Consider the following 15,993-nt stretch of genomic DNA (forward strand, 5'->3'; position numbering starts at 1 on the left):
GAAGCCACAATTCAATCCATAACAGAAGGCAAAATAATTTGGTTAAATGATTTGGAATGAAAATGATTTAATTCAAATACTGCAAAATAGTTTGATCTGATACTCCAAAAGGAAGGTGGGCTTGTTGAGGAGAGCTTTTAAGGGGAGTTCCCAGTGGACAGGGAGCCCTGGTGGTGCAGTGGTTAAGAGCTACGGCTGCTCACCAAAAGGTTGGCAGTTCGAATCCACCAGCTGCTCCTTGGAAACCCTATGGGACAGTTCTACCCGGTCCCATAGGATCACTATGAGTGGAAATTGACTAGAAGGCAACAGGTTTGGTTTTTTTGGGGGGTTTCTAGTGGACAGGTCAATTGGTCCTGGGTCTGGAGCTCAGTAGGAATGCTTAGGGGAGCTATAAAGACCTGGGAATTCATGTACAGATGAAAATTTAACTCAAGGGTGGGCATGTTACTGACAGAAAACAAGCAGAGTGAGAAGAGAATCCTGGGGAACACCAGCATATGAGGGGTGGGTGAGAGAATGTTCCACAAAGAGTATCACAGTGGAGAGCACACAGAAGTGGGAGAATGAGGAGCAAGGGCTGCCATGGAAGCCGAGGGTGGTGTTCAATGAGGAGGTAATATGCAGCAGATGGAGCAGCGAGGTGCAGACAGAAAAGCAGCCATTGGGTGGGAAATAAGGGAGGGGTGGCAGTTCTAGGGACAAGGAAACAAGGCCTCCATAGTTTAAGGAGTAAATAAGAGGTGAAGGTAAATGGAGCTTACCCCTTTGAGAAACTTGGCTTTGAAGGAATAAAAACATACATGGTAGTAGTTAAAGAGGAATGTGGGGTTAGAGAAGGGTCATTGTAGTTAAATGTGAAAAAGACAGTATATATTTATATAAATGAGCTGATAGAGAAGGAGAAGAAAAACAGATTCATCTTCCAGAATGTTTCCCAGGCTTACCTCATCTCATCTATCCTAACCTCGCCTGCTCTCCATTCCTCAGCTCCTGGACCTCACCTCAGATGCCCCAGCTTTACCGACCCATCTGAGGCATGATCCTCCCCCTAGCCACAATCTTGGCAGTCCACTCCTAGCCCCACAAACCACAGTTTCAATAAGAGCTGCTGCTGGCACTGCTTCATCCCCATCCTGTCCCTTCATGACCCCTTGAGTCTCCCAGGGTCTACCCAGGCAGGGGGAAGACAGTCCTCTGGAGACCACTTGATTCCCTGGGCTTTTGACTGTCATCTCCCCAGAAGTCGCCATGTATCTGCAGTTGAGCAACAGCCCCCACGGGGCAGATCCTCTATAAAGGCCCAGCGGGGCACCATCTGTAGCTGACAGCAGTGAACACAGAGACTCACATGCCCGCTAGTTCACAAGCGCTCCAGCCTGATGCTTTTCCTGTACCTCCACTGCTGTTCCCAACCTAAGAAAGGAAGAGATAAGACTCTTTCAGGTTGCCCAGCTCTTTGCTCCTGCATGTCCACAAAGGAATCTGGACAAGCCACCAGAAACCCCTTACCAAAGTTGGAGAAGATGCAAAGTTGGGAGGGACACAGTGCCCGGAGTAGCCCATCCATCCAAGAACACAGCCAACCAACCCTCCAGCCCTGAACCTCACCATCAGTTCTCAGGCTCCTGCTTGGGGCAGAGGCTGTGAAGGTGGGATATAGGAAGGTGCGAAGGTCAGGGATTATTGGCGATATGAATCGGAAGGTTTTGCTCCCAATTCCAGACAATAATCAATACAGGGTCTTTACGCCTCAACCCCTGAGTCAAACTGCCCAGCTGAGTCACAGCTATGCCTGAGGAAGCGGGCGCAGCAAATATAGTCCCTAATTAAGGTGATCTCATTGACTATGCAAAGGGAAAGTGCTGGGAGACAGGTGCTGCTCGGTCTCCATTGCTCATGCTTCCCCTTGTTCATCATCTGAATGGAGACATACAGTCACCTGGAAAATCCACATCCACAGATGTGTCTCATCTGTCCCTTCCCTCACTATCTCCAGGAACTAGACAACCACAGAATCTGCCACAACATATTTTCATATGTGAGGGTAGAGGGATAGCTCCCTGCACCAAGCATAAGTACTGGCGCTAACACGAACACGCAGAGCCATCACCTTGCAGTGAATTTCCTCAGGTCCTCTAGCTGCTGTTTGGAGGTGCAGGGACTCTCTACGAAAAAGCAAAACCTGAAGTTCTGCCTCTGTTGAGATTCTTGCAGCCTCTTTTCAACAGTTAAGTTCTTGGCTGGCTGGGACTCCTCTCTGATGTCAGGGCATCATGAAGCCAAGTCTCCCAGGGCATAGATTGCCTTTCCCAGTTCAAGAAGAGGGTTGCTTAATACAGGGCTTTCCTTCCAGAAGCATACTGTCAGGCTTAGTACACCTGGAGCTTTGACTACACATTATAGGATACCAAGGAAATTCGCAAAGGAAGTACCAGCATGACCTTGTCCATCTAAAGAAATTTAGGCCTAGTCCAAGACTCCAAGAGAAAGGTGGACGTGTACAAGGCATGGTGACTATGCAGTCATCACTTCTATCTTGTACTCCCTCTTCCTGGTTCTACCAATCCCACTTGGCAACTCACCTTGGTTTCCAACACTTATCTTAATCTCCCTTTTCCCTTGGTACCCCAATTTGGACACACTTTGCTGTATCATTCTGGCACTTCCTTCAGGACATATCTGTGGCAGGTGTGGTATCAGGACTTTATGAAGGAGCTGTGAGTAATTGGCACTCCACCCCTATGACCTACTTCCCGTCCCAGGACCACCTGACCAGACCTACTTTCCATCTTTCTCCAGGAGATAAGTTTGGGCCACACTGGGACCCAACGATTCCAATCAACTGAGAGCCAGGAGCGCAGAGTTTGCATATTTATTTGTGTATCTCCACCATACCCCACCCTACCCCACCTGTCCTTGTTCCTGTCCCCAGAAGGCTTCATGCTGTGCATTTGGACTTGCACCCACCTATTATTTTTGAATCCACATGTGTTTAAATGGGAATTTCAAGCTCTAGACCAGTGCGGTCCTGGTTTGTAATGATGGAAATGTTCTGTATCTGCACTGTGCAATACGGTAGTGAAAGAAGCCCTGAATCAACCCAATGACCATGCTTCTCCCCATTCCTCCCTCTGCTAATGTCCCTGGGCTTTGAGACAAAACACGACCCACCCTAAGCCTTGATGTTCTGCCCAGATAAGCAACAGGATTGGGATGGCATCTATGTGTCTGACTGCAAAGGCCCTAAACCTCCTCAGGTTGTCAGACTAGAAAATCTGCAACTGTGTGTGGCTCCGTGGGTCCTGTGAGTCCTGGAGTATAAAATCAGGTAGCTATGGGACTCTGAGGTCCCTTTCCTATGGTGCAATGTGGACCATGCACAGAGAGGTATCCATCCTGCTTGGACAGCCCTCCTAGCCTGGGGGACCGGCTTACCATGAATCTGTTCCTATTGTTTGCTGTTTGCTTTCTGTGAGTAAAAAAGGGCTTTCACCTGGCTAACACTCTGCGTCTCGTGTGCAATTCATTTGAACCGGATGGACATTGCACCTGTGGTGGGATTACTGCTACTGGTTGGAATCCTCATCCTAATAGTCTTGTGGCTGCTTGGGATCTTGTGACTGCCTTTAAGGCAACCTGTGTGTGCAGTGCAGGTAGCCACTAGTCATATGTGGCTGTGGGGTACTTGAAATGCACCAGAGGAACAGAGCTTCTAAAGTTTACGTTCATTTACATTTAGATAGCCATACGTGGCTAGTGGCTACCATATTGGACAGCGCAGCACTAGGCAATTCCTGTCATCTGAGCCGAGCAGGCGCTAGCATGAGTAAAAACCGAGCATCTAAGAGTATCTAAGAATGGTGGGGGCAGACTGTAGAGGAGAGGGGAGAGTTGTATCTTCACAGGGGCCGGGGACCAGTTAAGACATCTCTATGTATTGGGTGGGGCAATAGCCCTCTCCAAAGGGGACCATGGCAGGATGGTCAGAGGCAGCTGAAGATAACCTTGAGAATGAGACAGGGGTAAGACAAGGCTTGGTGAGGTCCTAATGGGGTGTGGGATACAGAAATGAAGCAAAAGGAGGGGTAGAGATGGAGGTGAAGAAGGAAAACCCCATGGGTTTGTACTAACTCAAAACCTGGGGAGTTCTAAAAGCTTCTCCCTTTCCCCCATTACTGTAACATTTGATAGAAGGATCATTAAGTATCTCCTAGTGCAAAGCTGTCATTCTACAGAAGGTTAAACTGAGGCCCAAAGAGGTGGCTGAGATGTTCAGGATTATACACAGAATCAGGACCAGCGTCGTGTCTTCTCCACTCCCAACCCCATGTGCCCTCCCTTCCACCCCAAGCAGCTCCACTAGAGAAAGACAGAGGTGCGAAAGGAGAACTGCAGGTAGACAATGAGCACGCAGAGGAAGGCCCAGAAGAGGCACCAGCGAAGCGAGAAGAAGTTGTAACCAGAGCCCTCCTGGGCCTTCGGCTCAGAGGCACCGGAGAAGGGGTAGGTGGCGGCCTCCTCCTCCAGCAGCTTCTCGCTGGGCTTCCAGTGCACGATGCCCTCCTGGCAGGCCTCGCAGAACTCGCCGCGGTGCTGCCCGCGATCTGGGCGGCTGGCCACGTGGATGCGGTACTGGCCACCGCGCTCGTCATAGCACTGCTCGAGCAAGCTGGCGATGAGGTTGTCCACCAGGCCCTCGATGTTCTCCTCCAGCATGCTCGACTCGTCCAGGTGCGCCGTGCCGCACTCGTAGCACAGCTGCTTGAAGACGCGCATGCGCACGGAGCCCATCCGCTGGGCGCGGTCCAGGTGCATGTGGAATAGGATGACCACGTGGGCGGACTGCCAGGTGTGCCAGCACCAGGAGCAGTGGAACCTGCGGGGAAAGGGAGAGGAAGGATGGAGAAGGTGCCCCTGCAAAACACCCCGCTCAGGGCGAGTAGGGGTGGGGGTGGGAGTGGGGGCAAAGAAGGGCCAAGTCTTGTGCCTCCAGGTGGAGGCGGAGTGTTTATGGCTCGCTGGGTTCTTAAGCTCACCGGCTCCCACCTGCTCCTGGTGAGCGCCCCTGGGACCAGAGCAAGATCGTCAGCAGCCTGGCTCCAGATACATCTGGCACCCGGCAGTGCTCTGCCCACCCAAGCCTGCCTTCTCCGTGCCCTCCAGGGGTCTCAAACCCAAAACCAAACCCACTGCCCTCGAGTCGATTCCGACTCTTAGTGACCCGATAGGGTTTCCAAGGCTGTAAATCTCTAGGGAAGCAGACTGCCACCTCTTTCTCCCGCCGAGGACGATGATGGTTTCCAATGGCCGACCTCTCAGTTGGAAGTCGAAGGCTTTAATCACTGCACCAGCACGGCTTCTTTCCCAGGGGTATGAGCACCCTCCAAATCGAATGCGCTCAGGCTTGCACGCCTGGACGCTATATCTTCTCTTTGGGAAGTGCAGGGTCATGGTCTCCAATAAGGTCCTTCCTGCTCAGACTTCTGTGATTCTGCTAAAGGTATGACCTGCACTGTCTCACCTGAGTATGCTGCGTGCTCTGGGAGAAGAGGAAATGCCTCCAACGTGCCAAGCACAGACCCTGGCACGCTCTGGGGCCTCAGTAAATCACCAAGAATGACTGGATAGATGGTGCCCCTGCCTGTTGAGGTCTACCGAGCTTGGTTCCTGCATCTTCACAGAGCACTCCCCTGTCCCTTGACACGTCAGCCCTAGATCCCACACCAGCCCTGCAGCAAAGCCTATGAAAGTGGACCCGGTCCCTGCTCCCCCTTCCCTCACAGGTATACACACACATACATACACACACAGGGGCAGTGTTGCCTAACCTGGGCCCCTGAATGCCCCTGCCTCAGGAAGCACGGAGGGAGGAGGCCTGAGGTCACCCCTCAGCCTCCCCACCCAGCTCTTACACACCTCCTGTGACTGAGCATCATTACCTTCCACCCCCTAGGTAACCTCTTCCAGGCTCTGTTACAAGGCTTTACAGGCAGAGGTGTGTCACCGGGCTGAGTCTGCCCTCATCGCTGACCCTCTCTGGGCCTAGTTTACGATGGTCTTAAAGGATTTCTATTGAGGAAATCAGTTTAATCCAGTAGACACCATTCAGTCCCTAGTGTTTGCCATGAGTCCCACGGCCCAAGCTGTGGGATAGAGGTGAAGCTAACCCAGCCCTGACCCCTGGAGCCTACTGACAAGATGAGCACAGAACAATACCCAGTGCAGCTCAAGGCCTGGCTGGAAGGGCAGAGTAGCTTGATTGTTCCTGGGCCAGAGGTGGACTACCTTCTCCTGCCCCCCACTCATACTGGGTCAGAGCTGCAGGGTGCCAGGGTCAATGCATCCCAAGACCTAAAAGAAGAGTGAGCCTGTACCCAGATGAGCCCAAGGCCGGCAGTTCTCCAGCCCTGCCTGGAGCTGCAGGTCAGCAGCCAGGAATAGGACCAGCTGAGCCCTGAGCTAGGAGAGCCAGGAGCTCTTTGAGCTCAGCCCCCAAACCCCTGGGCCCCTGCCCCCAAGTTTTCAGCCCTTCACACCTCTCTACCAGCCAGCCTAGGAGGTTCACGGTTTCAGTCTTTTCTGACTTTGTTTCCCCTCCCTCAAGCCAGACCCCCAGATCTTAAACCCAAGAATATCAGAGCTGGGGGTGGGGGAAGGGAGCCTTAGAATCGTCTAGTCAGCCCTTCATTTTACTGAGAGGAAACTGAGGCACAGAGTGAGTAAGTGAGCTGCCATATACACACAGCTAGTTGGAGGCAAAGCCAGGGCCCAGCGTGTCATGGGTACCCAACAGATGTTTCTGGAATTGATTGGAATTTAATTGAACCAACTCCACCCTCTGTTTTGCCCCCTTCCCAAAGACAGGTTCACCCTAATATTTGTGAGTCTTGGGGCAAGAGTACAAAGGTAAGCTCCCCATCCACAGCCTGTCTCCTTTTCTTCCCACATTCAGTATCATCCTGTACCATGAGGGGCATCACACACGTACAAGCGTGGACCTCTGGGTTCAAGCGTGCAAGTTCTGTCCACACCCTGCAATTGCCAACAATCCTTGCAAATAGCCACCCTAGGGGCCCAGGAATACAAGCTGTCCTAGAATTGATGGACCCCAGGAAGAGGCCTGCTCAGACCCAGAAAATAGGTTTGAGGTAGTTTGACAGGGAATTCTGTGGTCCCGGTCCCAAGTCAAGGTCTAGAAGAGGGAGAGGCTTGTGGACTTCAAATGGACATGTCCCCTTGGCCTCAGGGACTCTCCACTCCATAGAAGGCCTGCAGCCCCTCTAACGTAGGGGGGCCCTGGGCAGGCACTCTGAGGGCCTAAGAGCAGTCCTGCCCAAAGTGGGCTTTCCATTGCAGACACATAGATAATACAGCTGGAAAGACTTGACTGATCATCTAAAGCCAACCCCTCCTGTGCAGATATGAAAACAGACCCAGAGAGGGAAGACTTGCCCAGGTTCACAGAGCGAGTTAGCTATAGAGCCAGGCTCTCGCACATAGCGGATAGTCAATAAATGTTTCTGCATTCCAATCAAATTGGATTGAACTGTAATGAATGGACCCAGGACTGCCCAACTCCCCATTCTTGACTCCCAGGTAAAAGGTTCCCCCAGTGGGACTCAGATCCTCTTCTCACAGGTTCCAACCACTCTTTAAGATATTATGAAAATCTGAAAACATGTAATATGTCGTATATTGCAAGGCCATTGAAGATATTATAGTTCTTCATTTCACATGGAAAACCAAGAACCAAAGATGGTATATAACATGTCCAGGGTCACCCAGGGAGTCAGTGGTACAGCTAGGATTAGAACCAAGACCTCCGCAAGCCACCTGATCCGACACACAAGTGAGGCTGACCCCAGGACTGGGTTCCACATATCTCTCTGCCTCCCCTTGGAAGGTGCCCCCATGGCTGTGACCCCGAGGCTGCTTGTAGGGCCCCTCCTCACTGGGCCTCTCACCTGCCTGAGGCATGCTGCTCCAGGTACTGCTTCCAGCCAGGGTCTGGTTCATTGGGCTTGAGTTTGGGGTCCATGATGAGCTCCCAGCTGTCGTTCGGCTTTGCCACCTCCATCTTCTCATAGAAGACTTTCTTCCACTCACAAACAGTCAAGCTGGTACACATGGTCCTGGCTGGCACGGGTGGAAGCTGGAGCTCTACCTGAGCAAGAACACAGAAAGAGCCTGGGTAAGTGCAGGACTCAATCTCCACGGTCTGGAAATCTTCATCGGCAGGACCAGGAGGAAACAGGACCCAGCTCTCTCCTTTGTTACCCTGGAAGCTGTAACCATGGCAGACAGGCAGGGTGCCAAGAGCCAGGGGTGGGGATGAAGGAAGCCCCAAGGGGGGTTCTGGGACTCTGAGCTGGGCTTTGGGAGCAGGGCTGGGTAGTGACACTTGATTAAGTGAAGCAAGCCAGTGGGAAGCCCAGCCCCAGACCACGCTCCACCAGGCCTCCCGAGGTCTCCAGGAGGCAAGGACTATTCCATGGTCCTGTTTCACCCTACTCTTCCTCCATACATTCTGCACATCTGTGTGCTGCAGTAGCTATGACACCCTAGGGAGCCAAAGAGAAACAAGGAACAGGGAAATACACAGCCTGCTGCTCCCACACCCCCAATGTGCTGTGGCCATCTTTTATTATTTGCCAAACACTAGCTGCTAGACCTTAGCAGAATGCTCCTTAGAAGCAAGGATGGTGAGACTATGTCTTACATACGTTGGACATGTTGTCAGGAGACATCAGTCCCTGGAGAATGACATCATGCATGGTAAAGTACAGGGTCAGTGAAAAAGAGGAAGATTCCCAGTGAGATGGATCGACACACTGGCTGCAACAATGGGCTCAAGCATAACCACAATTGTGAGGATGGCTCAGGACCGGGCAGTGTTTCCTTCTGTTGTTCATAGGGTCGCTATGAGCCAGAACTGACTCGAAGACACCTAACAACAACAACAACAGCTGCTAGACCTAGTGCTGGCCAAGGCAGTTGTCCAGATCAGGAGACTGAGGTTTACACAACCTCTAAGTGGCTCATCCAAGATTCAGATCCAGGCCTTCTGAAACCAAACTCATTTGTCGCTTTATTGCAATCCGTATTTAGCTCCTAATACTCATGAGGACTGAGAGAGAAGCTCTCAGTCCAGTTGGTGAGATAGACTGCAACTTAATATGCCATAAAAAGCACAATAATAACAGTTTGGATTCACAGCATCACAGAATTGTCAGAGCACAACCCTTTATTTTTAGTTCCTGGTCCAAGCCATGCTAAGGCTGCTGATGGAGGAGTGAATTTATTCTGAGCGGCAGGCTCCTGCTGCCTCAGCTGCCCCTGAAGGAGGCCAGGCAACAGGGAATCCACAGGTCCCTAATGCCCAATTTAAGTACTTTAGAGACTTGGAAGGGAACTTAACTATGAATTTGCATAATGCAGGTGAAAGCGCAGTCACCTGAAGAAAGACAGCCTTGGGCAGGGAAAAGACCAAGAGATGTGGCTGCTTCTGCCAATTCTGCCACAACTGCCGAGTGGTCTTTAGTGGAATCATTTCCCACCGGGGACTTCAGTCTTCTTACCTGCACAAGGGGAGGCTGTGCTAGATCGCATCTAAGTCCTTTCCAGCTGTAATTATTTTATGGTTTTCAAGTTGGTAATCTGGTACCCTAGAAGTTTAGAGGCACAAAGAGTGAGTTGCAGCAGAATGGAAAAGGGTTGCTGGGAACCAGAAGAGTAGTTTTCAGTGACGAGTTCCAGACTCAGCCCTTGCCTGCAAGGTAGTTTTCACATAGGGTGAGGTTGGAGAACAACATCACTGGGTCTGCTCTTGGAATGGGGAAGAGTTCCTCCACTAGCTTTGTACTAAAGACCCCAGAAAGGACAGAAATATGTTTTACAGCATTGACCAATAACTCTAGAAGGGACTGTTAAATTTAAAAAATCTGATTATCTCATCGAACTCCAAATTTCTTAGCCTAAATCTCTTGATGTTGAATTAAGACAGCTGAGATCCAGAAATGGGAAATTACTTGGTCAAGGCCTCAGGACCATGCTCCTCATACCTCACAGGGGCTCTCTTGGGAGTTTGCTCGCAGCTCAGGTGAAGCGGTGTTATGGATTGAATTATGTCCCCCCAAAATATGGGTTGTAAGTCCCAAACCCCTATACCTGTGAATGTAATCCCGTTTGAGAATAGGACTTTCTTTGTTATGTTAATGAGACCATATTGACATAAAGTGTGTTCTAAGCCAACTACCTTTGAGATAAAAATAGCAGATTAGGCACAGAGAAGAAAGCACAGAGGGGAAGATACACGCCACATGAAGATTGACAAGGAACCAAGAACAGAAGCTGAAAAGAGACAAGCACCTTCCCACTGAGATGACAGACAGAGAAAGCCTTCCCCTAGAGCTTGTGCCCTGAATTTGGACTTCTAGTCTTCTAAACTGTGAGAAAATAAGTTTCTGTTGGTTAAAACCACCCATTTGTTGTTAGCAGCACTAACTAACTAGATAACTAAGACAGATGGGGATCCAGGAGTCCCCAGGAATTGAATGGAGTGGAGAAAAGCTTATGACCTGGTTTAGAGCTGCCTCCCAGGAGTGAAGCCCCCAAGAAATATGACGTCATTGTTCCTAGAACAAGTGGAGAAGAAGGAAAAACAAGAAGAGGGTAAGAATTATCAGTGTTTATCCATTTTTAGCTTAAATGATGCAATCCCCTTAGGCCTAGTATAAGGTTTAATTTAGAATGGGAGCTCTCTAAGCAAAGACCAAAATAAACCATCTTTCTATACAACAGCATTGTTTTTTCTCAAGAAAATAGTTGCTTGTAATACAATCAATGAGCACAATTGCTACCTCAATTTTCTGGCAAATTGCACTTGGTTGCTCCAGAATCCACAGTTTAAGTACTCACTAATGTGTAAACATTTACAGCTGTGGGCCACGTTACAGGCCGGCCATCTCATTATATGTTGCTGCCGTATTTTTAATGTAGGTAATGCTTTTCAAAATAAAGAAATGTGATTAAATCTGCCTGTGCACCTGTATTCTGCAAACAAATCGGACAAACGGGAGGGGGGCGGGAAAAAGAACTGCTCCCTCCTCAATTTATAAATTATTTGCTAATAAATACTCTTGAAAAATATTCATTATTCAAGTGTTGCTTATTAGACTGGCAGAAGGAACCACAATGTGGAGCCTAAAGCGACAAGGTAATGAAGAGTTCAGGAGGTGCATAGATCAAAATCACTGGGGGGCTTTTGAAGGCTATACACACCCCTACCCCAGAAATTTCAATACACTTTCTTGAGGAGGAGATGGGTATTCCCCTTCCACTCGCCCAATCCTGGGAAGAATCTCTGCCTTTGCCAACCATTGTTCCTGATGGGAATGTTTTCCCACAGGCATCTTGGGATCAAAAAATAAAATGATGTAAAACTGAGTTATAGGTTTGTGATGTGTCTTAGGCTGGGTTCTCTAGAGAAGCAAAACCAGTAAAGTGTATAAATATATATATATAGAAAGAGATTATATCAAGGAAACAACTCATGCGATTGTAGAGGCTAGAACGTTCCAAGTCTGTGGATCAGGGTAGAGGCCTCTTCCAAGTCACACAGCTGCCAAAGCTGGCAAGCCCAAGATCGGCAGGTCGGTGAGCACGGCTCCTGCTCACAGGCTGTGCAGATCGACGAATCCTAGGTTTGGCAGATAAGCTGACAGCTCGAGTCCCAAGAACAGGAGATGCGATGACAGGAAGCAGCCGCAGGATCCAGAGAGAGCAAAAAGCCAGAACATCTGCTTATATTCAGATGCGGGCCACACCCCCAAGGAGACTCCCTTTCATCTGATTGGCTACTCACAGTATATTCAATCATGGGAGTGATTACGTTAAAACACTGAGAATCATGGCCCTGCCAAGTTGACATACAATCTTAACCATCACATGATGTTTCTTTACAAGAAATAAATCAAGAGGGAAATGCCATCTGTGTCCTATCTTCCCCACCTCTCCATGATTCAGAGAACCATGGAAGATGCTACAGGTCCAATCCATGTTCCCTAGGGAGATGCTAGGAATGACTGGGAGGCAGCACAGTGAAATCTTTGAGGGGGAAGAAGATTGGGAGGGTGTCCTCTAAGTCCTAAGGGAACTTACATGAACAGGACAGTGCTTGGCTCAAGCAGTGGAGAAGGTGAAATAACTTTCATGGAAGATTTCAGGCTGCTGTTTTATCCATTGGCAGCAACCAGAACAACTACAGGCAGGTAACACTCTATTCCTGTTGGTGTTCAAACAAGGTGCCTTGCTTCCCAGGCACCTTCAAAGCTCTGGAGTCTGGATTAAGGGTGGTCAGAAGGACTTTTTTTTATACACCTGCCAGACTGTACCATTGCATTCCCTCCACAAGATTGTCTTTGTCATCTTTGTGTTTTCTCCAATGGCTAATAAAACTTCAGTCACGTAGCAGGTGCTCAGTGAAATCTTATCTAGAAGATTATTTTTCTGGCTACTATAATCTTAAACCAATGATAGTTACCTGGGGAGAAAACGAAGTCGGAATCCTTAGGAAGGACACCAAATTTTTAAATAGAATTCTTACTTTCTGGTAGAAGCATGTTGCTCCTGACCCACCTTGAACCTGGCTCACCCAGCATACCAGGCATATCAGCCACCATTCCAAGAAGTATTAAAGACCATGATCTAGATGTTAGGGCTACATACTAGTCTTGAGATCTCCAAGGAACCAGAAAACAGTTGCTAAAGAGACAAGGACCTTCCTCCAAAGCCGACAGAGAGAGAAAGCCTTCCCCGAGAGCTGGCATCCTGAATTACGATTTATAACCACCTAAACTGTGAGAAAATAAATTTCTGTTTGTTAAAGCCATCCACTAGTGGTATTTCAGTTATAGCAGCACGAGATAACTAAGAGATGTATTTTAACAAATAAAACTTAAAATCAAAACAAAACTAAAAAACCTTACCAATCACTCAAACAGCCTAGCAGGCTCTACAAGGTCTGGTTCCCACCTTGTGCCTTTTTCCTTTGGCTTCATCCCCTCCCACCCCCCTACGCTGGCTTATTCAGTACTAGTCACGGTGGCCTCTGCACTGTTCCTTGTAGGAACACATTAGGGGCTGTGGAAAATGACACCCTAAAACATACCCATGTCCTCATCCCTGGAATCTGTGAATGTTATTTCATACGGCAATAAAGGGTCTCTGCAAATGTGATTAAGGGTCTTGAGGTGGGGAGATTATGTTGCATCATTTAGGTGGGTCCTAAATGCCATCATATGTATCCTTAAAAGAGGAATGCAGAGGGAAGTTCTAGTATACACAGAGGAGAAAACAATGTGAAGACGGAACAGAGAGAGATTTGAAGATGCTGGCCCTAAGATTGGAGTGATACAGTCACAAGTCCTGTGATTAATGAGCCGAATGCCAGAAGTCACCAGAAGCTGGAAGAGACAAGGAACAAACTCTTCTGTAAAACATGCAGAGGCAGTGTGGGTCTGCCAACATCTTGATTCAGCCCATTGATTCTGATCTCAGAATTCTGGCTGCCAGGTTTGTGGTACTTTGTTATAGCCCCACAGGAAAGCAATACAGGGGCTTTATTCTTGCTGCTGCCTATGCCTGGGATGCTTTTCCCACATTGCCACATGCCTTCCTTCCTCAACTCTTTTGTGTTTTTCTCAAATGTCACTTTTATATGAGGCTTTTTCCTTTCAGACTGGGGAAAAAAAATGCCAACAATAGTTATCTCTGAATGGTGGGATTATGGGTGATTTAATATTCTTCCTTTAAAACTTTTGGAAATTTCCGACTATGAAATATAGAGCTTATATTTTATAATGAGAATAAAGCAGAATGTGTGGTTGTTACCTAATCCAGATTTGGGGCTTTTCCAATTATCTTTTGCTGGGTTACAAGTGGACCCCTGGTTGCATAGTGGTTAAGCGTTTGGCTGCTAACCAAAAGGTTGGCAGTTCCGTCAGCTGTTTAAATCCACCAGTCACCCCTTGGGAACCCTATGGGACAGCTCTGCTCTGTCCTGTAGGGTCACTATGAGTCGAAATTGACTCGACGGCAACGGGTTTGGGTTTTTTTTTTTGGGGTGTTACGAGTACTCCAAGTTTACTGTCATAAAACAACAACCATTTTATTATGCTCACAGATTCTGTGGGTTAGGAATTGGGAAAGGACAAAGCAGAAAATGCATGTCTCTCGTGTGCAATGTCTAGGGCCTTCAGACAGAAAGAATTGAAAGTTAGGGGAAGAGTTAAGAACTGACAGCTGTACCATCTGAAGGCTCATTCACTCACATGTCTGGTGGTTGATACTGCCTGTCGCCTGGAGCCTCAGCTAGGTCTACTGAGTATAATAGCTACACACAGCCTCTCCATGTGACTTGAGTTTCCTCACAGCATGGTGGCTGGATTCCAAGAGCTAGTGTCTCAAGAAAACCAGGCAGAATCTGTGTCTCATTTTAGGACCTAGCCTCAAAATTCATAAGCATCACTTCCAGTGTTGCCCAGACTCAAGGTAAAGGAACATAGCCCCCACATCTGAATAGGAGGAATGTCAAAGTCACATTGTAGGAAGAAGATGGGAGTTGAGAGATATTGTTGGAAAATATCTTTGGGAAATATATACTGCCACAGTAGATGGGGAAATCAAAGAGGCTTCCAGAAGGGGTGATGCATAGAGAGCCTTGAAGGATGAACAGTTGACAGGTAAACAAAGAAGGGGGAGAAGCGTATTTTAAGCAGGGGAAACCACAGGTAAAGATGCAGAGGATAAAAGAATTTAGGAACATTCTTTAAACTCTGTATCGTTTCGTATGTCTGGATCACAGAGAAGAAAGATGAGAGTTGAGACCTGAGAGATATGCAGGACCTGGATTATAAAGGATTTTTTTATTTCGTGCAAAGAGTTAAGATTTTGTCTTAGAGGGGATGGGGAAATCACTGAATTGTTCTAAGCCTGAACTAGGTGATAGATTTGCATACTGATAATGGGTCATTTAAGGGCATCACTCCCTCTCCCTTTCCCCATGAATTTGTTGGGGTTTAACAGTTGCATTCCCATGACACCCTAGTCTTGGGTTTGATCTGTCCAGCTCCTTGTAAATCCAGAATCCTCTGCAGGAGTGGGAAGAACCTTCCCTCCATCATCCAAAAAGTCTCCATAGAGAATGTTCTACATTCTACTTTGATGAGTAATGTCTGGGCTCTTAAAAGCTTGTGAGCAGCTGTCTAAGATACTCCACTGGTCTCACTCCATCTGAAGCAAGGTAGAATGAAGAAAACCAAAAACACAAGGGAAAGACTAGTCCAAAGGACTAATGGATCACAACTACCACAGCCCCCATCAGACTGAATACAGCACAACTAGACGGTGCCCAGCTACCACCACCAGCTGCGCTGACAGGGATCACGATAGAGGGTCCTGACAGAGCTGGAGAAAAATGTAGAACAAAATTTTAACTCACACACACACACACAAAGACCAGAATTACTGGTCTGATAGAGACTGGCGAAACCCCAAAAGTATGGCCCCAGACACCATCATAGCTCAGTAATGAAGTCACTCCTAAGGTTTACTCTTCAGCCAAAGATTAAACCATGGCAATTGAGTAGATTCCAACTCATAGCGACCCTAAACAAACAAAACGAGACTAAATGGGCACACCAGCCCAGGGGCAAGGACCAGAAGGCAGGAAGGGACAGGAAAGCTGGTAATGGGGAACCCAAGGTCAAGAAGGGGAGAGTGTTGACACGTCACAGGGTTGGCAACCAATGTCAAAAAACAATATGTGTATTAATTGTTTAATGAGAAACTAGTCTGCTCTGCAAACCTTCATCAAAAGTACAATTAAAAAAAAAACCAACAAAAAGTCTCTGTAGAAGGTTCTGTTGTATATTCCCAATTGAGAACTTCTGGATTAAGTGTCATGAAAAAATGGAGGAATAAATAGCTTAC

General features: G+C 48.1%; 1 protein-coding gene across 1 annotated transcript; it reads right to left on the reverse strand.

Annotated features, from left to right (window-relative positions):
- Positions 1 to 4,362: 4,362 nt before the first annotated feature.
- On the reverse strand, positions 4,363 to 8,146 carry RTP2 (receptor transporter protein 2). Its single transcript, XM_004382240.3, has 2 exons — positions 7,968 to 8,146; positions 4,363 to 4,879 (listed from the first exon to the last, which is right to left on the reverse strand). The coding sequence occupies exons 1-2, from the start codon at positions 8,129 to 8,131 to the stop codon at positions 4,363 to 4,365; spliced, it is 681 nt and encodes a 226-aa protein (XP_004382297.2). The 5' UTR covers positions 8,132 to 8,146.
- Between the last annotated feature and the right edge of the window lie 7,847 nt (positions 8,147 to 15,993).

The sequence above is a fragment of the Trichechus manatus genome, unplaced genomic scaffold (genome assembly GCF_000243295.1).
Source record: "Trichechus manatus latirostris isolate Lorelei unplaced genomic scaffold, TriManLat1.0 scaffold00092, whole genome shotgun sequence".
NCBI classification, from domain to species: domain Eukaryota; kingdom Metazoa; phylum Chordata; class Mammalia; order Sirenia; family Trichechidae; genus Trichechus; species Trichechus manatus.

Excerpts from the sequence above, each read along its gene's own strand:
- RTP2 (XM_004382240.3), bottom strand. The coding sequence starts at position 8,131 with ATGTGTACCAGCTTGACTGTTTGTGAGTGGAAGAAAGTCTTCTATGAG. Across the intron at positions 4,880-7,967 it reads GAGCAGCATGCCTCAGGCAG|GTTCCACTGCTCCTGGTGCT; the intron begins GTGAGAGGCCCA and ends CTTTCCCCGCAG.